A 27,444-nucleotide genomic window follows, 5' to 3' on the forward strand; every position below is an offset into this window, starting at 1 on the left:
CTATATGTTTCTATTGATATATATGTTTATTAATTATCCACTATTTTCGCCATTTTAAATTTGGGAATAATAAGGATAAATCAGTTTCTTTTATAAGAAAATGTTAGTTTTCAAAATAAAGTTTTTGAAAGCATTTTGACACGAACAAACTTAAAAATACATATGCCTCTCTAACCTTTATTTTCTTTTTGGATATCCGTTCTATATTAGAATGGGTGTTCTTTTGCGGTATTATGTCGATTCAACTAAAATGAAAGGAGATTCAAAAACGAAAAATTTAGAATACCCTTTTTTTTTGGTATGCAACAAGTTCTTCATTCATATTAAAACGATTATGTCCCATTGTGCTCTCTTTTTTTTTTTTGTAAATGTTTAAGTATGAAACAATTATACTCAAAATTTAATGAAGAAAAATAAAAATGGGAAATGCATTGTAGCTTCCTTCCAAAATTAAAACAATATTAAAGTAATAAAGTTTATAGTTTACTCCATTTTTAAACGGAAAACAATCCGTTATAGTTTAGTTGTAGTCTTTTTGCATTTCCCGAGAATCTCATCCTAGTTCATTTTCAAATGTTTCGTCATGTTTGTGCTCATCTCATCCAACGGTTTCAAGTAGGATGTTATATCATTCTGTAACGGCTAACGATAAAGAAAAAAAAAGAATATTCTTTTTATCAGGCTTTGACATTTTCACGCCAAGGACGCAACATCATTTAAAAGTGGTCAAGTTCAACGCACGATACATTACTCCTACCCTTTTCTTTATTTTGGTTTGTATTCGAGTGAATTAAAAAACTAGTAAAACATATAGCGACATCAGAAAGACGTTTTTTAGGGGACTATTTGTCATAGCGCAACCGACCGTTTGTAATTACTTTTCACACTGACAAACACTTTCTAGATTTTATTTTAATTTAGTAATTCTACTTATCTTGAATTTAGTGTTGTTTTGTCTATATCTGTCAGTGATTTAGTGTTGTTTTGTTTTGATATAAATTTGGTCGAAAGCAATGTTTCAACTAATTATAATTAAGTTTTAACAAAAACGAAAAACTAGTAGCAAGTTAAATGCCTGCAAATCAACCTTAGATTGGGCCAAACCCCATGTCAGCTTAATAATGGGTCAAAACGAATTGATCAAACATCATAGAAATAGTAAAACCATACAAATATTAAGTTTAACAACATGCTAATTTTCAAAGAAAAAGATTGTAACCTTTTAAATATTATCTACTCATATCAATCATGCTTTTGTGCATAATATGCAAATGATACTCTTTTCGAAATAACATTTCACTTTACATAGAAATTATCAGCTATGTTGGAAACACTTCTTTACAAGTCCGTCGTTGGCTTTAGTTTGTTTTTCAATAGATAATTTTGATCAACGCATTGGGACCCATGTGATGACCACATCAAGATTCCGATTGTTATCTCTCCAATTAATATTTATTTTGCATTTTTATATAGACCATGAGAATTTAGCGACTTTCTTATATATATACACATACCCAACGCAACCACTTAAAATTACTCCATTTTAATTTGGCTTATTCCTCCCTCTCTACATGATGGATACATTCTCGTGTAATTCTTATGAACAAAACCATGCCCATAATGATGATGTTGATCTTGATGCTCATGATGATGATCATCATGGTGGTGATCATCAAGAGGAGAGTGGATGGACAACCTATCTTGAAGATTTCTCCAATCAATACAGAACTAATCATCATGAAGAGAGCGATCATCATCAAGACAAGAGTTCTTGTTCGCTTTCTGGCGTCTCTCCTTCTCTGGTCTCCGACGCTGCCACTGACGCCTTCTCCGGCAAGAGTTATCCGGTTAATTTTCCGGGGAAATTGAAGTTTGGGAGAGGAAGAACCAAAAAGATTTGCGAGGATGACTCTTTGGAGGACACGGCTAGCTCTCCGGTCAATAGCCCTAAGGTTAGATACTACTTAACACAAGCAAACTAAAACCTAATCCATAATTAAAACTCTAATCCATAATTAAAACTCTAATCCATAAGTTTCTTTCTAACTTTTAATTTAGATTGTTAAGAAGTGCTTTAAGAAAACCAAAAAAAAAGTAATATTAGATTGTAAGATATTAGTGTAATTATCACCTAGTTGACTCCAATAATTAGTTTCCCTTTCTTCTTTTTTGTTTTTGTATTAATTTCCCTTTGTGGTAGTTAGAGCATATCTGTAATTTTTTATATGAATGATATATTGAACAGGTCAGTCAGTTTGAACATATTCAGACGCCTCCTAGAAAACTTGAGGACTATGTCTCTTCTAGTTTCGTTATGGTAATCTCTCTACCTCTTTCCGACACATAATTTATTTGTCTCTCTATCCACTTGAAAGAAGAAAAAAATCATTAACCCATAAGGAAAAACTTGAGAAGTTTCTTTTTGAATAATGTAATGAAAACAGACTTAATTTGTTTTATTATTAGATTACCTCAATATTAATTTGTTTGATGATAAGGAAGTTTCAATGATCTTTTAGTATTAATAATGTTTGTATTATAGTATTCGATGGATACAACACGTAATTATATTTCTGAAACGATTACGGTAGGGAAATATTAGGGGCATGGGGGATCATCAAATCCATATACATGAAGGTGATGAACAAAAAATGACGATGATGAGAAATCTCAGAGAAGGAAACAACAATAACATGGATTTGAGGAGTAGAGGATTATGCGTCGTCCCAATATCCATGTTGGCTAATTTTAACGGTCGCCTCTGATTCTGAATGATAATCAATTCTATAAACATCCTTAAATAATAATTATATAAACCCTTGTAAATTTAATGGTGTTTATATATTCATACCCATCTTGTATATGTGCTTGATGTGTGTATGCATGTACATCTTGATGGGTATGTGCTTAATTACATATGTATAGCTTTTATGTACATATATAAACACATATCGGTGGGATATTTGTAAACATTTGTAAGAGCTACCATATCATACAGCTTAATAGCTTATAAGAGCTTTTGCAAATTACACACTTTTCTTTTATATATCTAAAAAGTTTGACAGAGTTATATACCTAGATTAGTTTATTTCTACGCAGATACCTTGTTATGGCAGATTATATGGATAGCTATACATGCATGTAAATATGATAAAATATACCAATTAAATTAATATCCTCCAAGAAATTTAGTACAATTCGATTTTTATTTTTCTATTTGATAATTAGAAGTTTCGGGGACAATATAATTTATCAGTTTCACTTATTTATTAGTTGAAAATGCATTAATTAAAATTATATTTATGGTGTTACATACAGCATTAATGAAAATTTTAGCATACTATTTCTCTTAGCCGTCCCAGCTCCAAACATAATAAGCTACTTGGTATAATCTATTGTGACGCTAATATATATGTCACAGAGTAATTGATAACCATATCAAATAACATTATCCATATACATAATATATATAAGTCATGTATATATCAGAGTTGCTTGAAGAAATGATAACACTTTCTTCTTTAATTTTTTTCATTACTTTATTTTCAAAATTGTTTATAGGTTAACGGCATCTCTAGATTTTGGCTAAAAGAATTGAAGTCAAATTCAGAATTATTAAAATATATATATTTTTCTTGCATCCGTTAGCCAAACCTTCGTGTTAGGTGATCGATCAAGTCCTCACCAATAGCTATTTCTTATTCTAAAAATTAAAATAAACTAGTAGAAAGCAAAAACCAATCCATCCGAATATACGAAACAAATCCGTTTTAGTCTTTAATCGAAGATATTAGATGCTGTCCGTTTAATTCTGAAACGTGTTAGATGAAGTGTCTAATCAAATCGGTTATGACTAGACGTCGTTATATAAATTGCTGATTAAAATGATTTTCTATCTTTAATTAGTTCCTTTCAGTATTGATTATGAAGCTCTAATTATCGTTTTGCAGGTTAATTAAATAAAAAGACATCAGTTAAATGATTAAATTATTTTGGTTTCATTTCATATAATAGAAAAAATATTTTCGTTGAGTGTTATTCTATAATTTCCAGCTGCTTAACATTCTCCAAAAGCTCAATATGATGCTGCAAAGTTGATAAAATATCAAAACTAGTCCTATAATATTATTAAAGATTAATTAGATGATGTTGAATTATTGATTAGAGATTCCTATACACTTCCACGAGAATTAGAATATTTACGAACTATCGGAGAAAGCACCCTTAAATCTCATCTTTGATGTCAAATCGGATCCTTAAGAATCTCATCAAGGATTCATTCATTTTTTTTGTTCATCGATATAATGATTGATGTTTGCCATTTAGGGTTTTTGGAGGATTTTACTTGCTACATTTTCATGAACACTATAAAACCGTTTGTCGATATGCTAATATTTGTGTGATATCCATATGTATATATAGTCATGCATATACGCTAGCTCATGTAATGTATATGTAGAAAGTTTTAGTAAAATCTGGTTATATAAGAAGGTTGCCTGATTCTTACAATGCCTATCTCAATTTAAAAAAAAAATCCAATATAGCATTTTGGAGAAGTTGCTTCTGGGACGCAATGTCCGTTGTCAATGACAAGAGTGTTGCATTGCATACATAAAGACACGTCATCAGCTTGCCGGCTTCATGTTTATGTATATTATATATATAAAGATTATGTATATAGTATTTCATAACTGATAGTTAATAATATCGAAACAAAATTTTGAGTAATCTTCAAAATTTGTGAAAAAAAAAAAAAATTCAGAACATAAGGACCATTTATGATTGTTTTCGTTAAAGGACCATTTATTGAGTCACAATATAAGAACTCGAGCATTGGTTCTTCGACACAAAATTTATTATTTGACATTTGTTTTTAACCTTTTAGTGTATTTTTTTTTTGTATAAACGGATCACAGATCACCTAATACAAAAACAGGAAGGCAGCATGCAGTCAGTTACGGAGACAAATATATATATATATATATATATATATATATATATATCAAGCAGAATTGTTTTTCTATCTTAATTTGATATATTTCATTCTTACGATTGTGATTTTTAGGATTGAGTATTCGGGTAATCCGTTCGGATTTGGATATTATCCATTCGTGTACGGGTAAACAGGTTTAGAAAAATAGAATCCATTGGATATTTTTATATATATATAGGTTCGGTTCGGTTTGGGTACTATCAGGTTCGGGTCGGTTTGGGTTACAAATTTTAGAACCCGATTAGTACCCGAACTACCGGTTACCATAAAACATAGAATTAAAATTAATTAAATTTAAATAAATTTAAATAAATTTAGTTAAATTTTAACTTATGTGACAAAATATTTTAGATATGATTATTTTTGATATTTAGGTATAAAACTAAATGAATTATTCAAAATTATAATCATAATTTTGGGATAATTGCATTATATTAATGATAAATATTATAAATATGTTTATATGATCGGGTTTAATGGGTACCCAAACGGGTACCGGATATTATCCGATCCTAACCCAAACCCACGGATATTAGAAATAGAATCCATAGGATTTTATAGGCAATTCTATACCCAATCCGAATCCGGTTTTTCGGGTCGAGTTCTGAGTTCGATATTCGGATACGGTTTTTATGGCCAGACCTAGTGATTTTATTCCGAATATAAATGGTCCTTTACGATTGTGGTTCGTTTTATTTCGTTGAAGGACAATTTATTGTTTAGAATGGGTATATTGGCTACCAATTCACCCCATTCAAAATATATATTTGTATAAATAAACACAATCAATACAAACACGTACATATGTACTTTAATATATATATATATATATATATATTATTTGCTCGTGACAAGAAAAACAAATAAATAATAAATACGCAACTTTTTCAAAATTAAAGTATAAACGTTACAGATATAAGCTAACATGCCTGCAGGCTGTGCAGCTGCATGATGTATGTTTAATGATTATCTTAGGCGACTAAAACTTTACAAATTTAGAAACCCTTAAGTAAAAATGTTCTATAAACTAGTTATTATACAAATGAAGATTTTTCTAAAACAAACTTTTCTATTTCAAAATGAATTCAATTTTTTTTTTGTTCAAGGTTCAAATGCATGAATTCATCAATCACGAAAATAAATGTTTGGTGTTGTTGGAAATTTTCTCCAAAAGAAGTTCTTATAGAAGCGAGCAAATACTATAATATACACAGACATTATATATATTACTGTTAGATGTATACGCATTTAAAATTCTTATAGAAGCGAACAAGAAGAAAGATCAAGACATATCAGGTACGAATGATATCTCTTAAAAATAAACATAAACTAAAAATTTAGTTCTAAAGGATACAACAAAATAATGCATGTATCAAAAACACAATTGGGTAAATAAAAGGACAAAACCATAAAAGAATGAAAGAAAGAAAGGAATATAACCCGTGATTGCAGGGGTGTGGGGAATTTAGTTGGGACTTGGGATTACGATAGTCCGATGACGTATGGGATTAAGGACCCACTTTTGGTTCGCAATCAAAAAGTTAATCTCTCTAATATTTCAGATTATGTTATTTTAATCCCATGTGCTAAGTACCCAAATCCTTGCTTTATTGTCAAAGGTTGATTCCGTTTACATTCGACGAATCAATGTATATATCTCAGTCATATCATGCATTGATTTTTTTCATTTTTTTTTTTTTTTGTCATGTCAATACAAAATGGTATTTGTATAGATTTTGATTTCAACCAATACTGTAACTCTACTTTTTTTGGTATTTCTATAGATTTTGATTTCAACAAATATTGTAACTCATTTTTCAAATCAAATGTAAATGTATTAATTTCACTGAATAATATGAATCCCTTGGCACCTCATCATACACAATAATTATATGAATCGCACATCTTAGAGCATCTCCACTGGCGTTGCTTTAGGCGTTACTTAAAAAATATATGGTCTAAAAATAAATCTAAAATCCCAAAATCTTGTTATTTACGAGAGAATGAATCGTTTCTTCTGGAGGTATCGGAAGAACTCTATAAGACACGATACGTGTCGATTTATGACTGGGTAACGAGTAAATAGAAAATATATTTTTTTTATTTTTCCTAATTTTCTTCTCTCTCTCTCCCTCGACGGAAGTTCCATCGATTCACACTTCAAAATCTCAAATCCATCTTCTCTTTTTCCTTTCCGGTCATCGATTCTCTTCTCCACATTTGGGCTTCTCCTCAAGAGGTCCTACTTTTACACTTGATTGTTATTCGAATCTTTGCAATTTTCCCCAAATTCTTCTTTTTTTTTTTTTTATTGAATGATGATGTCGATTTCTTGCTTAAGAGAAGAGTTTTTCTTGTCTGTTTTTATTTGCAGACGGATGATTTGCAGGATCACATAATTATTTGCGGCTTTGGTCGAGTTGAGCAGGTTTGATACACTAACTGAACTTCTTTAGTTTATGCTCTTATATGAGAACCTCTCTCTAGATAGTTTACTTTCTATGTGATTTGTCAAGTACTTGTGCATAGAGAACTTGACCTCTCTGCTAAAGAATTGCAGGTATTTTGCATTCACAACTACTTACCAGAAAATGTGATCCAACTAGTAATCTTTGTGGTAGTAGAATTGCAGGTATCCTCTTTTATTCGTTTTAATGGCTGCTGGATTCGATGTCCTCTAAATTGAATGCTTAGTCTCAGATATATCTTTTCCATTTGTTCAATGATGTCGTGGGTGGAATAAGTAGCTGTCTTACTATGTTGGAGAGTATCTGCGTGTTGAGTAAACTTTAGTGAGAGATGGAAAACCATTGTAAATGTGTATTTCAATTAGTTCTAGCTGTATCTGTTTCTATATGGAAAAGGTAAATCTGGAGTTTCATGGACTTGACTTTGATGCTTTTGTTTGGCACATTTAGGTTTATATGTCGTTTGTCCAGGCTCTGTATGGTGGAGGAGGATATGAAGAAAAATATTGTTAAGAAACTTGTGTTCTTGTGTTGCTCTTATGAGCAATTCTCTTTGGTAGATATGTGAATTGGCAATGTTATGAAAAAGCTCAGATCTTTCAGCCTTATTGTGTGTAGTTAGTTGTAACGAAGAGGGTCATGTTGTCTATTTGGTGGTTCTAGTTTTGTTTAAAGTAGAAATAGTCCTGTATCTTTTTGTTGTTGCTCTAAAACGGGAATCACATAGGTCTATCAAACAAGTTACACATAGGTCGTGTATCCAGGTTATGAGTTTAAAGACCAAGTCATATGGACAAGGATGTCTTTCTCATCTTTGTAATATGTTCTCTATTGTATAGATGATCTCAAGGTGTGGTATGAGATTTTTTCTAATTGTGGGTATCTGTGGATTTACTAAGGCGCTGTTTGTAACATGTGTAATGGTCAAAATTAGTCTATGCCTTTAGTTTTGTCTTTTGCGGCAATAGCAACATGCCAACATCTAAACATTTTTCTCTTGTCAGTGCTTTGGTATACTCGTCTTGAAGTCAGACTGCTTTGATTTCTTCTATGTAGCTTTAAGAATCTGGCAAACATTTATTCATTGATCCTCTGTTTTGTCTTATTTCTTGGCGATGTTTTTGTGTTGATGTGAGAGTAATATCAAATTGGTTTTATTCATATGTGTTGCGTTTTTGTGTTTGTTGGGTGAGAGTTTTAAAATCAAGTTGATTTGATTGTTTTGTATAGCTTTCAAGAATCTGAGTCTGTTTCTTATGTTTTCAAATTTGCAGGTTTTATGCTTCTGAAGTACTTCTTGCACTTGAGTATCTTCATATGATGGGTGTAGTGTACAGAGATTTGAAGCCAGAGAACATAATGGTGAAGTGGCTTCCGGTGTTAATGCTGGAATTGCTTCAGTAATTAAATAAATTAGAGGCAAAGAGGATATTGAATCTTTGTAAGTTTCAATTCCTGTGAGTTTCTTCATTCACTAATATTGTAATCTCTTTGTATTAGATGTCTTGATAAGGTTCATTCACTAATATTGTAATCTCTTTTTACATACAATTTGATTCAATTAAAGGTTTACATAATTAAGAAATTTGAAATTGTTTACAAATTTTGAATTATAATGATTAAGCAACCATGATATGGTTTCTCTAGTGGAAGGTGATTTTGTTTAAAGTTCTTAGTGGATTGCTTTGATTAGTTTAATAATAATTATATGATTAGTTTAATTTTGAGTAACTTAGATGAGTTTCTGGAGTGGAGATGATCTTAGAGCATCATTACTCATGGTTCCTTCCCCCAAATTTTCTTATTAAAAATAAATGAAAAAATATAAAAAGAAAAGAAATGTAAGAGAACGCTGCTTAAAGTACTAGAGGAAGAAACGTCCCTCTTCCTTCTTTTACACATGTCAATTTTTTATTAGTTAATATTAAAATATTAATTTTTTTTTCTTTTTTGAGTAACGGTCAACTGTTCTCCCACTAATGATGCTCTTAGTTATTAGATAAAAATACTACACCTAAAATGATTATTAATTGAATAGAATGTGAAGGTAAAATGATGATCAAAAATATATTTCCTTTTAACATATATAAAAGCATAACATAAAGTAGTGATCCTTATATACATTAATACAACTTAAAGTCTTAAACTTTGACAAGAAGTACTGCTCCAAAAAATTTGAATCCTAGCTATTACAATAATTTAGAAATGGGGTGATTTGGTTAGCCCATATGCCTATTCTATGTTTAACTCTTTGAATTATGGAGGCACAACTGGAAAAATAGGTATCCAGTACTAAGCGAAACACCTAATAGAGTACCATGAGTTAGACCACTCGTGACATATCACATATTGATCTGGTTTAATTTGTTTCCTTAAGTGTAGGTCATGTATATAGTGGTAAGACTATCCGGTTTAATCAAACAAAATATAGTACCCTTCAAATGCTGCAACCTTCATCATCTGGTATAAACTAGACAAGATCAAATTTCCGTTCAACCAAACAAGAAACTCAAATCACGAATCTAAGAATATAAATCATTTATATAACGAACGGCAATAACTACCGAATTCCAAAATATCCAACAAAGAAGCAAACCCCATAAAATATTTCCCCAAACTTAACCCAATTATTACGTAGATAAGAAGTGAATACAATAACAAAGATACATTTATTATATGTTTTTTTGTCTTTTCTCTTTTACTCGGGTGTCCAAAGATATATTAAAGATAGTGTGGTTTCCAAGTTTTCCTACGAAGATGCCGAACCGCATCGGCCGCACCACCGCTATGAACGTATGTCTTACATTCTGGACTTGGCAACCACAAGGCTAGTCCCTTCGCCCATTCCATCAGCTCCCGGCCTTGTCCAACTCTCCTTGAACTGTTCTTCAGTTACACCTATATGTAAAAAAAACATCATTAATTGAAAGAAAAATAAAGTCGATAATAGGATAAACTAAACCAGATTTTTTCACTACTCAATGCATCTAAGTTTATACATTAGCTATATTAATAGCAGTGTAACAAAGAAGAGTCGGTCACTTGTCTCATATAAACCTTTTTTCATTGTACTTAATTATAACTTATAAGTGGATTCAGTCTCGTAACACTCTCTATTTTCACTAATGTTATGTGTGCAAATAAATTAAAACCGAAAGTAACATACCTTTGCCCATGGCTGCAGTGGAGGAGATTCCACCTTGGACGGTCTTAAGATAACGATCATAGTAATTAGCACCTGACCATTTCTGATGAGCCAAAGTGTCAACCCCATGTGTCCTTTCTTCTCTCTGTATCCTCTCCACATAAGCCAACATCCCTCGCCTCGCGTAATCCTTTGCAAATGTGTCAACCACAAGAGCATCCGCATGGAAACCCGCAAGCGTTATGAACTGCCAACAATATCCAAGCCTAGCAATCCGCGGAATAAACTCCATCATCTGCTGATCCGTCATACCAGAAGCGTCCCAGTTGAAGGACGGCGAGAGATTGTAGGCGAGCATGACCTCCGGTGTTTTGGACTTGACACCTTCGGCGAATTGGGTGCATTCGTTAAGGTCAGGGCTTGCGGTTTCCATCCAGATGATGTCTGCTATCTGTGCAAAGGCCCAACCACGAACCACGGCAGCTGCAACCGAGCCTTGGAACCGGTAAAATCCTTCTCTCGTTCTGGGCAAGTCCCAGTCCCAGAAAAGATCTGTGACGCCAAGTTTTGCTGCTAATTCTCGGCCTTTCTCGTTTGATAGGCAGTTCTCATACCTGCTTAGTCCAACAGGTTTCAATACACATCAGAAATAATAGTGTTTAACAGAAGCAAACCAAAACAAAAAAAGTAAAACATATGAGTATGTTTTGTAGGGATAAAAAAAACACGCGAAAAAATAGTTTTAGAATATTGTAATTTAGATCAATATACTACCATTTTTACGATTATAACTTAAACCATATGACTCATTGATAAAACCAAAAAATAAATCTAACTAATATGGTATATATGGTAAGTATCTTTAAAAATAACTGCAAAAAATATATATTACGTCTAATCCTTCACCTTGCATGGCTTAGCCACTCGTTCACTCTCCGACTCTTCTCATTCTCGTTGAGGTTCATGCGCTTGAGGGCCTGCAAGACAGCTTCCGAAAAGGTCATAAGACCGGCAGAGTTAAGCCACTGGTCCTCAATGGATTGCAACGCCGGACCGTTCTTGCCTACAGCCATTCCCTCGGCGAGAAGCGAGGACATACTCTTGCCCCTCAGGCTCGGGTTAGTGGCACCGAGGATGAACTGGTGGTCCCTCGAGTCAATGTTCGACTGGATCAGAGTGGCTGCGACCGCGTCTGTTCTAGCGACCAGGACGGTCTCTGTGCCCATCACATCGAACTGGAGCCTAGCCGCCACAAGGCGGTTGATGTGTTCGCTAACTGCCACCAGGACTTTTCCAGCCATGTGGCCGCACTTCTTGGTCACGGAGGACTGGTCCTCGATGTGGACCCCAGCGGCGCCTCTCTCGACGAAGAGCTTGCAAAGTTTGACGGTGGCGGTAGTGCCGCCGAAACCAGTGTCTCCATCGGCGATGATGGGCTTCAGGTAGTCAATGAACGGAGTTTTTGTTCTCTCTTCCCTGCTCATGCTCATTCTTGCCTCCCTTTGCTTTCTGTGATGCATATTCATGGTTGTAATAAATTATCATAGGGATTTTATTTTGTTATTAATTACGCTTTCTTTTTTATTAAAGAACCTAATGAAAATTTCTAATAATTGGCTTTAATGGTCTATCAACGTGTATTTGGACTTTGGAGATTAAAAGCGGATGCATGCATGCAAACCTAATAGAAATGTTTCACATTATCCAATGATTTATAGAATTAATTGATGATTTTGGATTTACAATGGGATTGGTGCAAATATTATTATTTTTTTAGTTCAAGAACTATCATATATTTTCGGAAACTTTCACTTTAATTTAAGGAAATTTGTCTTAATTATAACGTGTAGAAGCTATAGTTTGACAGACCATTAAATTATTCTGAACACGTAGCAACGTAAGACCTCGAAAGATGTAATTTCGTTATCATATAAAGCACACCGATCAGCAATAATATAAATATCTTTTCAATTTTTTCGCATGAGGTCTTCGATACCATTACTTTTCTTAAGCACAAAATCCATTCTTCTAGTAAGCAGCCGATATCTAATTTCCACTAATTATAAGCAAAATGACCACTAAGCTTAGTATAGTTGCAATAAAATAATTTATTAGTAATTAAATATACCTGTCATGGTACTGCTGAGCGAAGAAGAGGTGTTCAACCTTGTTAGGAACGGTATCATATGGATAGTCAGCAAGATCCGGTCCAGGCTCGTTAGTGGAGGTGTGAGTGGACGAGCACTGCCAACCAGAGACGTAGATGGTGTCCAAATGTTTAGCCATCATGGTCACCTGAACAGGGTCCAACGCGCCGAACGTGCGAGACGCCGTGCCATTGGCTTGGTGACTTTTAAGCGTTCGCCACAGCTTCTTAGCCATCTCGTTCGAAGCATATCCTTGCTTGAGATGGCCACGTAGAGCCACCACGTCACGGGCTGTGTAAGGACGCCTTGTTAGCTTGAACCTCTCTGAGCTCCACCAAGTCTGCACTTCCGCAACCTCCGCCTCGAATCTCCCTTCTTCTTCCATAATCTGATTTTTTTTTTTTTTAATCATCAATTCGCATGTTAGTCTTAACTAGTAATGACATACAATTTGTTATAACCAACATAATCAAATAACAAGAAAGAGATTCATGAGTTGTTATTTACCATAGAGGGGACAGAGAAAGATGCAGCCATGGCTTCAACTTTTATGAATTGGAAATGATTTTGATTTGTAACGCCCTATGAAGTAGAGAAGCTTCAAGCATGTTTCTCTTCTTACATATCATCTCCTTATATACTAATTTCTGCATTGTAAACTATTGCTTTCTTATGAAGTTTTAGATTAAAATATTTTAAATATACTTCTTATCAAAAAAGAACTACTTGTGCTGATGTATTATATTTCTTTTTTCGAAGTTGGATTAAAAACCTAAAAACTATCTTCATTTTTTATGTCTGTAAATTATATCTTTCCTGAAATTAATAATTGTGACACGTATGAGGGTATTATAGCAGAAACGAATTATCATTTGACATCCTTCATATATTGTATATTTCTTTTCATGTCAAAAAATGTGATGTATATAGAATGGTTCGAACAAGCCAAGAGTTGCACAAGGATTTATGCTACGGTTTTAAATAGATCGATACAGCCATATATATGTGCCGGTCCATGTGAGCATGCATGGCCTACGATCTATTAGCCATTTAACGAATCGGTTTAAGCAATATCTTCGTTTCTCCCGAATGGGTATATATTATATTAGGCTAGTCTCGTTCTGATATAGGAAGTGGGTGCAATTAAGACAGAACACGAGTTTATTATGTGTCATCTTACCAACCTCACACGTTTTTGATCAATTAAGATGCACAATGTAGCTCAACTAAGGGTATAAATCTGTAACTATTGACAGACAATATATAGCTACTGCTAGCAGCAAAATCACTATACATTTTCTATGAAAGACAATTGCTATACCTTTAATTAACTATCCATACGCATTCAATGGTGATATTACAGAACTTCCTTCTCATTCGTGTTTTTCCTTCTCTTTCGTTTTTTTGTATTGTCATTGCATATTTTTAGACGTATTTTGAACGGTACATACCTTTATTTCTGAATGATTTGGCCTAGTCATTGCTAAATACGAGTTAATATGTTCTTCTAAATGTAGCTAGAACTTCAACATTTTGATATTGTCTGTCATATTGATTTTTTGAAGTTTCAATAGATCATTTGAAATTTTAAGTGCGTGTTGGTGACTGTTTTTTTTTTAACAACTACGTATGAAAATTGAGTGATTATTTATGTGGATAAAGTTTTAAAATCGTATTTGAACTCTTATGTAATTTTAAAATAAATAGTTATGTTTCCCGAGGAAAATAGATAAACCCTATCTTTCTTTGAGCTGTGTCGCATATTGCATACAACTTGGCAATCCTATCTTTCCATTTTATTGCTGTCGGTTTCCTCCTTTGATCTTGTTTTCTTTTAACGCCTAAACATTATTTTAGGGAACCTTTTTTTTGGTGTTTCAGCTAACTAAAAATTTAGTATTTTTACACTAAATTTTGAATACGACTTGCGCATAATGAGGATAAATAAATAATAGAAACGAATCTACTAGAGATTATCAGTATAGTACATGTAAAACCTTTTGTCGAAGTTTCATCATGAACATCGTAAATATATAAACTCGTAAATTTTGATAGTGCATAAAAAAAAATTACGCAGTCGAATATTTTTGGTAGAACCATCCAATATTGCATCTAAATGATGCAAAAAAATTATTTAACTAAAATTTAAATATTTTTCATGGGTCCATAAACCAAACAATGTTCAGTTTTTCCCAAATCAGTGTGCTCGTAGACTATTTAAATATTTTAACTTTTTTTGACTAAAAATATTTTAATATTAATAAATTAAATGTTCCTCCGTTTTTCTTTTCTTTTTAAAATGTGGAATTTCTAATATATATACATATATATATATATATCAATCAGTTAACTAATAATATAGTTATATCATCATGTATTAAAGTTTTTCTTACAAATCGTATAAACTTACTTTTTCCACTATGCGTCGTTACGAACGTAGGAAAACAAATTCATAAACACTCCACAAACATACAAAATTTTCGTGATTCACGAATGTTGTGTTTTCTACGTCCACATGCAAAAGAGGAACAATGTTGTCATTGGGACCATAAAATTCATTATATGATGGTAGCGGAAAAAGAACAAAAGTTGTTTACCTTAGTTTAGTAGTTAAACTAACTTGCGTCACAACAAATAGAAAAATTCAAACTAAAAACCTAAGATCAAATAAGAAAATAGTGTTTAGTGTTCCATATAACATGTGATCATTAGATTCAAAGCATATAACAGTTACGATCATATCCTATGATCGGAGGTGAATGTATTTGTTGGAGGGAGTTAAGTTGTCACGAAGAAACGGACAAAAGAGGATGCTACTTGCTTAGCTCGTCGATGAAATCAGGAAGCTACAAGAACGTGGCGGAATTACGTCACTTGTAAACAGATAATTTAATTTTCCAACTCATTGTTTGAGATTCCAAAGGATGAAACTGAACTAAAATATTGTAAAACGATAATATTTGGATATTCTATTGAGACTTGGACGTTGGTACGTGTGCCGTAGGATGGGCTTTGTGCTTTCTTAGGATTAAAATTCCCAATGGTGTAGCTCAATCAATAACACAATCTTGATTTAGCCAATCTAGGAATTTTCATATATCACTTCAACTCATCGTTTCAAAAACTTTGTGAGATCAAAGAAATAACTTCAAACGCGTTGGTTAGATATTTTATCTAAATTATAATCGTAATGATAATATGACAAAAAAAGGTCATCCAGTGACAAAAAATTTGACATAGAAATAAAGTAACCGGTTCATGATGAACAAAATTATCTGGTTAACTAGAAAGCAAAGTCAAAATCGTCCAATGGGCTTTAACCTTATGATATGATGTCGACATGATAAAATTGCAACTTGAAATACAATTCCAACTTGTGCAAAAGGGAAAGGATAACATTGCAGATGGTCTTGTTAGGGAGGCTAATAATAATTCAATTGTTTTCTTCCATGGTTCACTTTTACCCACCTCGTTGTATTAATTCATTGCTCTTTTGATGACATTGTAAAAATTTGTCATGAAATGCAAACAAATGTAAAATAAATGAATAAATGATAGACAACTTACACTACGATTGGACCAAATGGGCCGATTGAATTAGCGTGAACCTTGTATTTCATTAGGCTCAACTTCAAAAGTTTTTAAACGGAGAGCCACATTATTCAGAAAATTGATATCATATGGTAGAAAGTGGAAACAACAAAGGGACGTGAAAATCCAAGTTCGAAAATGTGAAACACATCAAACGACCTTGGGTAATGCATGACTTATGATTACATGTACACATGAGCCTGTAAATTACCTTCAACCTTGTATCACATCTCGAGTTAAGGTCTGTACTACTAGTCTACTAGTACTATGTTAATTTCAAGTGACAAATCCATTTGCTATGACAAAATTTAAACGAGGCGATCGATAGTACGGAGAATACTGAATCACTGATAGACTACAAAGCCTCGGTTTATTTTAGTTTGGTATGGTTCTCAAAAAGCGGTAGTGCCAAATACCGAGAATATTCAAAAGACTAATATATATATTTTAGTTAAATACTTGAAATTATATTTGTTCGAACAATACTACAATATTACAAATTTATAATTGTCTTTTTATTATTTTCACCCGTATCGATTTTTATGAACCAACGTAATAGAAATATATATCATGATAATAGTGTACATTTATAATACATTTATAACTTTCACACACAATAGGTTATATATATCATATAATGATAGAAATCAATCCATATTATAGCTTTCACACTTACGTTTTTTTCCTTTAATATTTAAAATAGTTATCGAAAACATAATGATGTCAAGCTATTGGGGTTATGCAGTGTCTTCAGTTAATGCTTTCGCTTCCTGAAAATCTCGGCCCCTGCGTAATCGGTGCACTCAAGTAGTGTGGGGTTCGGTGTTCCAAGCTTCACTCGAATAACGTTTATCTTAGGAAACGTCTCAAGCATTTGAGATGCGATGAGATCCGCAACCGTCTCCACAAGATTTTTCGGTGGCCCTTCAACAATTTTCTTAACTAGTCTGCCAAAGGTATCATTCTTTCACCAATGAAATCACAAATATACATATTAAAGATAAAAGTAAGCCATAATTCAAAGGTTGGACACAAAACTGATGTTCAAGATTCTGCCCAATAAATCATGATACCAAATTAAGATCCAAATTCTAATCCGCAAAAAAGTATTAATACGAAAATTCAAAAATAAATTAATGAATTGATTTTACTCAAATAAAATGGTAATATTTGACATGAATCTATTTTTCGTCCAATTCTTTTTCTCTAGAAGTGCAACTATTTGGCGCCAAAGTTAAAATACCAAAAAAAAAAAAAATCAAAGCTGGGGTTATTTAGAAAAAAAAATCATGATTAATATACCTATATACATAATCAAAAATGATATCAATACGGATTTGGATATCAAAATTGAGTGAGATACAAGTTGACAAGAAAAAAAAATTGAGACATTCTGATTCAATAAATCTCATGCGTATATCCTATGTAAGTGATATTGGTAATTAAATGCAAACCTGAAAGTTTCGGCATAGCTGACTGTATCTGCCAAGTTGTCTGATTTAATGGCCGGTTTCAAATTCAGCCACACATCAAGGTCAACAATAAATGTATGCCCCAGTTTCTTCTCTTCCGGACGCACTCCATGGAAACCGTAGAATTTCAAACCTCTCAGTATCAGTTTATCCTCAAGCATTGGCTCTGATGATTCTGTCCATCAACAGTTTAATTACAAAGCAAGAGTATGTTTAAACAATAAATCGACTTTCAAAACGATCATTTTTGTAGGATATATATACCTCGTTGTTCCAACGTTGCTAGAGCTGTTGTTTTCGCTAAACAACCTGCTAACACTAAGAATACATTGGTTAGAAGCAGTAAAGCATTTTCCATCTCTCCGAGGGCAGTAATAGTTTTAACTATATTAAGATTAGATGAAAGGTGGTAATAAGTGATGGGAAGAAATCGGTTTAAATTTGAAGGACGAAGAAGTTGTCCTATTTATAGGCCTAAGAACATTTATTTTTTTTTCTCAAAATTAAGTAGATAACAATTTGGGGATATGTAATAGTTCCAGCTGATACATGTTTATATATAAAATTACGTTTTGTACATTATTTTCCTAAAAATATAAATCACTATCCATTAGAATACGTAAAAACTTAATAAGATAGTTATTAAAAAGCGGTCTAGGCACTTAAACAGATGGAGTGCTAAGTAACAACAATCAAATTGTCAATTTAAAATATTTATTACTAACGGGTAAAAAACAATTTGATTGTTGCTACTTAGCATCCCATCCGTTTTTGTCCAGAAAAAAAGATGCACTTCATTCGTTTAAAATAAATTCAGACATGTTAGAAAAAAAAAATTCATTCTACTCATAATTTATACACTTTACAAATTTTTAATTGGTTAAAAATGATTAAAATGAAAAAAATTATCAAAAATATGTATAGAAAACCTAAAACGACATTTAATCCAAAACAAATATTAAAAAACTATCCTAAAATAATTACACTTAAATTTAAGACAGAAAAAGTTTACTTTGAATTGAGTTACAAATTTTAGTGTGTTTTTTTTTACTTTGAATTGAGTTATATTTATTGAGATTGTGATTATCATATGGTTGGTTACACTTATTTAGGGTATTTACTTTAAAAATATATATATGGTTCTTCTTTCTTCATCTCTTTTGTTTGACTCTATTGGGTTATATTTATTGAGTTTACGATTACCAGATGGTGAATTATTTTACTTTAAATATATGTATTGTTCTTCTTTCTTTATCTCTTTTGTTTGCTTTAAATTGGGTTATATATTTATTGAGATTACGAGTCTACGATGATCATATGGTGGGTTATTTACTTTAAAATACATACGTATTGTTCTTTTTTTTCTTTATATCTTTTGTTTGCTTTCAACTGGGTTACATATTTGTTTGGGCAAAAATAATCGATTCGTTTAAAGACTACAGAAAGAAACAAGAAACCGATGTCGAACAGTTCGTTTTATTGATCAAAGTCTCGAGCTCAAATACAAGAATTCAAGGCACAACGAATCAATCTATAAACCCTAGCCGCGTTCTAGAGTTGAGTCGTGTGTCTTGTGTTTTTAGGTCTCTTGCTTTGTCTCTTGATGCCCCCTCTCGTGAAGGCCTCTCTCCTTTATATAGAGATCTCTCAACCCTAATCCCTTAGGATATGTCTTGGGCTCGTCGAGTCTATCTATGATAGGGTCGGTCACAAGACTCTTGGCCCATTAACAGATCCAGTCATGTGACTTTGGGCCAACCAGTCGCGAGATTCTCGGTCTTGTGATAAAGTCAGTCACGAGATTCTTGGTTCACTGAACCAATCAGAAAGGCTATCCTTTTATAAGATAAATTCATATGTAGGTTGACTTTATCCAACAAAATATGCGTTGACTTTATAAATTATATTTATTTATTTATGATGATAAAATTATGCCCAACAATATTACTTTTCTACTATGATTATAGGTTATTTATTGAGATTACTATTGGGTATATATATAAATATTGGACCTACTGAATTATATCATAAACCTTGCATCACATTATGCACAGTTTCAAGGGAGAGACAGATTATCGAGAAATCTTGAATTCATATTGTTATGATAATTCACATGGCTTTTAATAACTTGTACTAATGAGCATGTAATTTATCATTAACTATGTATCACATATGGGTTTAAAAGGTCTGAAGTGTATTAATTTTATGTGAAGTTTATTCCTAAAACGCCAAAACAGACATCATGTGGAGTTATATAGTACAGTGAATACCAATAGACATAAAGACGAGTAGACTACCAAAAGCTTCGATTTAGTGTAGCTTGGTCAAAACCACTGGTTATAGCTAGTCCCTACGTTTCGTGATTTGAAACTGAATAACTACTGAAAGGAAAAGATAAACCTTGAGGCTTCATTTTGCGAGCGTATTTAACAGGAACAATGGCACCAGCATGGCTACAAAGCCTCACGATTGCAGGGGCATGTCCATAATGATTTCTCCCATCGTTCAAAAGAACCATCGGATCCTGAGGCCTCCGGTGCCACACCACTTTCTCAGGTACCAGATCATTCACACCTGCTTTTTCCCAGTAATGAGTGCCGTGCCAGCTCTCATATTTAAACACACCACATAGCCGAGCTTTATGACCGCTCGGTCCAACGTGAACCTCCTTGCACCGTTTGCAAACTTTTGAAGGATAAACCAACAAGAGTTTCTTCACACCTGCTCTCAGTTTCTCCCACGCCATTAGAGCGTTTGCACCAACATATTTAAGATCTCCAGCAGGTAAACTCCTAACATCCTCATCCGAAATTTGCGGGTTATCGTGAATCTTGGAATACTGCAGGATCTCTTCGGGATGAATGGCTCCTGCTTGACAACATAGCTCCAAGATTGCGGGAACACGGTCATAATCAAACCTCTGTTGGTGTCTGATAACACCTTGAGAAATGTTGTGTAAGTGATATGATTCGACGGGGGCAAGTATATCGTTTATTGAACCAGGAACCCATTCATGTAGTCTATTGTTGCCACGCCGTATATAACTACGGCATGTCTCAATCAAGTGTCCTTCTTTGCCAACAAACACTTCTGAGCAGAATCTGGAAACGTTCCAAGTTATTTACAAAGCCTCAGTATCTAAAGTAAGAGTCCTTTCTTTATCTAAAAGCTCAAAAGAATTAAACTTACTTGCATGTCAAGACAGGAAACACTTTAAGAAGGGCAGTGACGTTACTGATTAGATTCTTTCTGGCTATAAGAATATCTTCAGCCACAGGAACAATCTCTTTAACCGGGTAATCTTTGGCTCGGTTCTCGATTCTTTTTAAAATCATCGGCCGGAGTTTTCTAAGGTCATCAAGCTTTAGTTTGTTGGTTCTTGAAGACGTAGTTGAGTAGCTAGCTCTTTGAATTGAGCTCAGATTTCTCAATACCTTATGTCTCCAATTCGACATATCAGGATTAATCTATAGAGACACAGAACAAAATGAATCAGTGATGTATTCGATTCCTCTGAGACTAATAAGCAAAAGCACAAAAGCATAACTATGGATTCCAATGATTCTCAAAGTGCTGATTTTTTTATACATACGTCACGAACAGGGGAATAAAAAAAAACAAGCGAGACATTTCGTCGAGCACCTTATGCTCAATTTCAAATGGAGAGATGCAACAAATGGGCGTAAGCAGAATCATCGCTAAATTTATACCTGATTTATACACGCAACGCGATCACTTGAAAGTTTCTAGGGAGCAAAGCATTTCCCGGCCAAACGAATCGGAACTTTTTCCGAGCGACGGCGACGAAGAGGAACCTCTGGACGAGATGGAAGATCTGAGGATTCGCCATAAATCTGAAATTGATTCAACGGCCTTATTTGGGCCATACATTATGGGCCTATACTTCTCTAACGAGACCTTGTTCGGCTTTGATGAATTTGTTTTTTATTCTAACGTAATTGTTTCCATTTATTTATTTGTTTTGTACATTCAGTAACTTTTTTTTTTTTTTTTTTTGTATTCAATTTTAGAATTTTTATTTACTAATTAAATCCTACTTTAGTAAAAAAAAAATTTAATGATAATCTTTTTTTTTAATGTTTGATGATTGTTTTCAAGTAATTGTTCAAAAAAAAAATTATTATTTTGTACCATAATTAACTTCAATAACCATTATTTGGTCAAGAAATTCAATAGCCAAAGATTCACTATGAACAACTGCTTTCATAGAAACATGTACTACGTGGATCTTGTACCATTTATAGATGATCTCAAATTGGAATAAATCAGGTATAAATTTACATGAGATTTTTTACTATATAGTTCGGAAAGCACAAAAATGTTAAATACACACCACACACTATATTTACCATTACTCTTTTAGACAAGCCACACGTTCAAATTCTGGAAGTGCAAAACCAACGTCTGGACATCATGCAAATCGAGCTTGTCTTCATACCATCGCCGGGGGTTGGCCATATCCGATCAACAACGGCGTTAGCGAAGCTTCTCGTAGACAGCGACGACCGCGTCTCCGTCACTCTCATCGTCATCCCTTCAAAATTCTCTGGCCACGCTTCGTCCTCCGTCTACACTAACTCCGAAGACCGTCTCCGCTACTGCCTCCTCCCCACCGTTGATCAAGATCCAAACCAAACGTACATATCTTACATCGAGAGCAAGAAACCATACGTAAGATCCGCCGTGTCCGAACTCGCCCGGGAGGTCTCGACACGTCCAGACTCGCGGCTCGCTGGGATTGTAGTGGACATGTTCTGCATGTCGATGTTAGCTGTCGCCGACGAGTTTAGCCTCCCGACCTATATCTTCTACTCATCGAACGCTTCATATCTTGGGCTACAGTTCCATGTTCAATCTCTTTACGACAAAAAAGAGCTTGATGTAAGTGAGCTGAGAGACTCTGACATAAAGTTTGACGTTCCAACTCTGACTCGACCATTTTCAGCAAAGTGTTTGCCTTCCGTGATGCTAAACAAGAAACTGTTTCCTTACGCTTTGGGTCGATTTAAAAGTTATAGAAAAACAAAGGGTATTTTGGTGAATTCAGTGGCTGAGATGGAACCTCAGGCGTTAGAGTTCTTTTCCGGCGAGAATACAAATACTCCTCCGGTATACGCGGTTGGACCCATTATAGACTTCAAAACCAACGGCGACGATGAGAAGGCAAGGGAGATTTTGAGTTGGTTAAGAGAGCAACCAACTAAATCAGTAGTGTTCCTCTGCTTCGGGAGCATGGGAGGTTTCAGTGAAGAACAAACACGAGAAATAGCCGTGGCGCTAGAGCGGAGCGGGCATAGGTTCTTGTGGTCGCTCCGTCGGGCTTCTCCGATGGTGGAAGACATTATCAGTTCTCCTCCCGGAGAATTCACTAACTTGGAGGACGTTCTTCCAAAAGGTTTCTTGGATAGGACGGTGGAGATTGGAAAGATCATAAGCTGGGCACCACAAGTAGATGTGTTGAAGAGTCCTGCGATAGGAGCGTTCGTAACACATTGTGGATGGAACTCGATTCTTGAGAGTCTATGGTTCGGTGTTCCGATGGCGGCGTGGCCTATCTTAGCGGAACAACAGTTTAACGCGTTTCATATGGTGGAGGAGCTTGGTTTAGCGGCGGATGTGAGGAAAGAGTATCGGAGAGATTTTGTGGTTGGGGTGTCGGAGATTGTGACGGCAGAAGAGATTGAGAGAGGGATCAAGTGTGCCATGGAGGAGGATAGCAATATGAGGAAGAGGGTGATGGAGATGAAGGATAAACTCCACGTGGCGTTGTTGGACGGTGGATCTTCGAACTGTGCTTTAAAGAAGTTTGTTCAAGACGTGGTCGAAAATGTTCCATAGAAGTGTGTGGTCTAGTGGTCCTATAAAAAGTCTTTATGATGAAATAATTGAAGACCACAAAAATGACATAATCTGAAAAGTCAAAGTACAATAAATTCAGTTTATGTCTCATTGATCTCTTATTGTTATCTGCAAAGAATAATCACACCACAACATTGAGCATGAAAATTTCTGCATGTATCAAACTATCTAACAGTGAAAGAACTGCAATCTTTCAATATACGATTATATGTCAAAAACTACAAAGTCGGGGCTGTGTAGGGATTCTGTTCACGACTCGAAAAGTGCTTTAGTTGGGTACTGAATCTTGATCCCACCTTAACGTTCAATGCTGGTATCAACCCACAAAAAAAAAAAAAAGAACAATTATATTACATCATAATTTCTTAGACGTAATAATTCATAATATAAAACAGTTCATCACCACGGTTACGGTCACTCTTACGGTTAATTAACTACCGGTTACGATTAGAAATTTTGTTTAACCTTAACCATAATCGTTCAATAAACAGTTAAATAGTTACTGTTAAATTTGGTTCCAATTGAAGCAGTTACAGTTATATACGGTTACAGTTATTTGATTATATGATATAGTTGATATTATTTGATGATATAATATAATTGATATTATTTATTTATAATTAATATGTTTTTTTAGTATACTCATATTTCGTCATATCATATGATTCATATTAAATAATTAATTATTATTTTGTTTTATTATGTTTTTGAAATGGTTACGGTTAACAAATTACGGTTTAACTATGCAGTTAACCAACAGTTTTGATATGGTTACAGTTAATTAACGGTTATGTTAATATAATTTAACCATATATTTATAGTTAACGGTTACAGTTTTAAACTATTTTTTATGATTATGATCTGGTTACGGTTCATATACGGTGTGGTTACGGTTCAAAATATGGTTACCATTTAATTTTGGTCATGCCTACCGGAAAGCTACGCTTGCTTCTATCACGCACCAAATTATAATTTTCAAGACTTACATGTAAATTATTTGTTTGTTATATTAGCATCAGTAATCAAGAAGGTGGTAGAGTGGGAGTATGTCTTGTCCATTATCACCCCACCACAAGCTTGATATTTCCAGAGCCAATCATATAATAAAATATAGAATGCTGACAAAATGTCAATGAAACAAATAAGTATTTCCCTTAATGTATGATAAGAAATTAAGACTTTATTCCTGCCAGAAAAAAAAATACATCGTACAGCATCTTTAGAAGCAAAGTTTACCCTTTATTTAAAGCAAAATAAAAAATTTAAACTTGTGGAAGAAAAAAAGCCAAAAAAAAAGAAATAAAAACTAATTTTTCCAATGCTCACAGACTAATTTAGGCCCCAACATTGAAGATAAAGATTGTATGGTTGCATTGCACAAAAGTTAAAAAAGAAGAAACTTTCGTTTGTCTCAGATCCACTACATGTATGCACATGACGAGTCTTATCGCTTCATTGTAACGCCTTCAATTTCAAAAACCACTTAGAAACCAATTTTTGTGTTGTTAGAAAAAAAAGCGACTGACAGATTAATAAATAATTTCTCGAAATGAAAATGGAGCTCATCTTCATACCATCACCTGGGGAAGGACACATCCGGCCACTAGTGGAGGTGGCTAAGCTTCTTGTCGACCGCGATGATCATCTCTCCATCACCATCCTCATCATCCCTCAGATGCTTGGCTTCAGTAGCGGCTCTTCCTCTTACATCTCTTCTCTCTCCTCCGCGTCTGAGGACCGCCTTCGCTATCACGTTCTCTCCGTAGCCGATCAACCAAACTCCGATGACTCCAAACCTAATTTTCTCGCTTACATCGATAGCTTCGCGCCAGAGGTAATAGCCACCACAAAAAAACTTATTGACCCGGCTCAACTTGCTGGATTCGTGGTGGATATGTTCTGCACGAGTATGATTGATGTCGCCAACGAGTTAGGCGTTCCGAGTTACATGTTCTTCACTTCCAACGCTACGTTTCTTGGATTGCAAATTCATATTCAGTACCTTAATGACGTTAAGAATTTTGACGTCAGTGATTTGAAGGACTCGGACACCACTGAGTTAGAGATCCCAACTTTGACTCGTCCTTTACCGGTTAAGTGTTTCCCCTCCGTGATGTTCAACAAAGAGTGGTTACATAAAATCATTAGCCAAACCAGAAGGTTCAAAGACACTAAGGGAATTTTGGTAAATACGTTCGCAGAGCTCGAGCCTCAAGCTATGAAGTTTTTTTCCGGTGGAGATCATTCTCTTCCTCCGGTGTACACAGTTGGACCGGTTATGAATCTTAAAATCAACAGTCCAACTTCAGCAGATGATAAGCAATCGGAGATCTTACAGTGGCTCGACGAGCAGCCATGTAAATCTGTTGTGTTCCTCTGTTTTGGAAGCATGGGTAGTTTCCGTGAGGACCAAGCTAGGGAAATCGCAATCGCGCTTGAGCGAAGTGGTTACCGATTTGTCTGGTCTCTTCGTCGTGCTCAGCCACCGGGAACAATGGGACCTCCCGAAGAATTCACGAATCTTGAGGAGATTCTCCCGGAGGGATTCTTAGAACGCACGGCAGAGATAGGTAAGATTATAGGTTGGGCACCACAGAGCGCCATACTTGCAAAACCTGCGGTCGGAGGATTCGTGTCGCACTGTGGATGGAACTCGACACTAGAGAGTCTTTGGTTCGGAATTCCAATAGCCACGTGGCCTCTTTACGCTGAGCAACAAGTTAACGCGTTCGAGATGGTTGATGAGTTAGGTCTAGCTGTGGAGATCCGAAATAGTTTCCGGTTGGGTTTTATGGCGGTGGAGTCGGAGTTGATGACGGCGGAGGAGATAGAGAGCGGAATCAATTGTTTGATGGAGCAGGATAGTGACGTGAGGAATAGAGTGAAGGAGATTAGTGAGAAGAGCCACGTTGCATTAACGGACGGTGGATCTTCGCATGTTGCTCTTCTAAAGTTCATTCAAGACGTCACAAAAAATATATCTTGAAATCTATACAAATCTTATAGAACATTATCCTATATCCATTATTCAGAATGTATTTCGTGTAAACTTTCGTTATTGTATGCCTTCATGATAAAAGTTATGGCACATCTACTACTAACCAATATGTTATTATACTCACCAATTAAACAATTGTTAGTATCAACTTATAAACTTACCAGAAAAAAAAAACACTCACAACAATAAAGGATTTACACATAAATGATAATTTACGAGAACTCTGGAATTAAATGTCCACTGCGGACAGTCCACAATTTGATGAAATAGAGTTTTCTAAGACATCATTTTCCCGTATTTTTTTTTGTACTAGATTTTGATTTAATTTTTAAAATTTTCTATCAATATAAATATTCTTAAGCCTAAAAATGATCATTCAAATTATTGAAAATAATCTTTAGATATAAATTTAGATGAACACAAAACTTATTTTACTAAACCATATAAAACAGTTGTCAAAATAAAATAAAATAAGCAATATAAAACATATATATTGTTGATGATGATATTTCATTGACAAATAAATGATTTGAGAAATTGGCAGAAAGAATTAATTCGCCCGACCGCCACCTTTTAGTGGGCCCCATTTCCAATCTCAGTCTATGGACCCACTTTTCTTAATGGGTCTCACGTCCTTTCATGGCCAGTGAGCCCATCCATATCCGACGGTCCGTTTGCTACGTCCGAGAGATTTTAAAGATTTGTTACTATCCCTACAAATCACCACATGATCTTTCACTGTATTTTGTC

The 27,444-nt window shown here is 34.3% G+C and overlaps 5 protein-coding genes, 1 long non-coding RNA gene and 1 pseudogene across 8 annotated transcripts; 4 read left to right on the forward strand and 3 right to left on the reverse strand.

Annotated features, from left to right (window-relative positions):
• The first annotated feature begins 1,256 nt into the window (after window positions 1–1,256).
• LOC104786761 (vascular-related unknown protein 1) lies at window positions 1,257–3,029 on the forward strand. Its single transcript, XM_010512211.3, has 3 exons — window positions 1,257–1,952; window positions 2,246–2,317; window positions 2,592–3,029. Exons 1-3 carry the CDS (start codon window positions 1,572–1,574, stop codon window positions 2,763–2,765), a joined length of 627 nt encoding a protein of 208 aa, XP_010510513.1. The 5' UTR covers window positions 1,257–1,571; the 3' UTR covers window positions 2,766–3,029.
• A 3,952-nt stretch (window positions 3,030–6,981) lies between these two features.
• On the forward strand, window positions 6,982–9,046 carry LOC104786768 (uncharacterized). 2 transcript variants are annotated; one of them, XR_767642.2, is made up of 4 exons: window positions 6,986–7,232; window positions 7,368–7,421; window positions 7,554–7,625; window positions 8,736–9,046. It is a non-coding gene; the product is annotated as an uncharacterized LOC104786768 (long non-coding RNA). The 2 variants fall into 2 exon arrangements; XR_015560425.1 differs by lacking the exon at window positions 7,554–7,625 and having other exon boundaries at window positions 6,982–7,232.
• Window positions 9,047–9,982: 936 nt separating this feature from the next.
• On the reverse strand, window positions 9,983–14,273 carry LOC104786775 (isocitrate lyase). Its single transcript, XM_010512227.2, has 5 exons — window positions 13,261–14,273; window positions 12,735–13,141; window positions 11,513–12,115; window positions 10,628–11,220; window positions 9,983–10,359 (listed from the first exon to the last, which is right to left on the reverse strand). Exons 1-5 carry the CDS (start codon window positions 13,288–13,290, stop codon window positions 10,262–10,264), a joined length of 1,731 nt encoding a protein of 576 aa, XP_010510529.1. The 5' UTR covers window positions 13,291–14,273; the 3' UTR covers window positions 9,983–10,261.
• Window positions 14,274–16,789: 2,516 nt separating this feature from the next.
• Window positions 16,790–18,347, reverse strand: LOC104786784 (putative dihydroneopterin aldolase 3). The gene is made up of 3 exons (XM_010512236.3): window positions 18,081–18,347; window positions 17,799–17,991; window positions 16,790–17,291 (listed from the first exon to the last, which is right to left on the reverse strand). The coding sequence occupies exons 1-3, from the start codon at window positions 18,172–18,174 to the stop codon at window positions 17,099–17,101; spliced, it is 480 nt and encodes a 159-aa protein (XP_010510538.1). The 5' UTR covers window positions 18,175–18,347; the 3' UTR covers window positions 16,790–17,098.
• Window positions 18,348–19,989: 1,642 nt separating this feature from the next.
• On the reverse strand, window positions 19,990–21,716 carry LOC104786793 (APO protein 4, mitochondrial-like). Its single transcript, XM_010512248.3, has 3 exons — window positions 21,527–21,716; window positions 21,006–21,283; window positions 19,990–20,917 (listed from the first exon to the last, which is right to left on the reverse strand). Exons 2-3 carry the CDS (start codon window positions 21,269–21,271, stop codon window positions 20,167–20,169), a joined length of 1,017 nt encoding a protein of 338 aa, XP_010510550.1. The 5' UTR covers window positions 21,272–21,283; window positions 21,527–21,716; the 3' UTR covers window positions 19,990–20,166.
• Window positions 21,717–21,966: 250 nt separating this feature from the next.
• LOC104786802 (UDP-glycosyltransferase 71B1 pseudogene) lies at window positions 21,967–23,786 on the forward strand (annotated as a pseudogene). Its single transcript, XR_015560427.1, has one exon. The product of XR_015560427.1 is annotated as a UDP-glycosyltransferase 71B1 pseudogene (transcript).
• A 1,076-nt stretch (window positions 23,787–24,862) lies between these two features.
• LOC104786812 (UDP-glycosyltransferase 71B2) lies at window positions 24,863–26,797 on the forward strand. The gene has a single exon (XM_010512270.3). The coding sequence runs from the start codon at window positions 25,246–25,248 to the stop codon at window positions 26,680–26,682; it is 1,437 nt and encodes a 478-aa protein (XP_010510572.2). The 5' UTR covers window positions 24,863–25,245; the 3' UTR covers window positions 26,683–26,797.
• The last annotated feature ends 647 nt before the right edge of the window (window positions 26,798–27,444 follow it).

The sequence above is a fragment of the Camelina sativa genome, chromosome 1 (assembly GCF_030686135.1).
Source record: "Camelina sativa cultivar CO46 ecotype springtype chromosome 1, ASM3068613v1".
Classification (NCBI taxonomy): domain Eukaryota; kingdom Viridiplantae; phylum Streptophyta; class Magnoliopsida; order Brassicales; family Brassicaceae; genus Camelina; species Camelina sativa.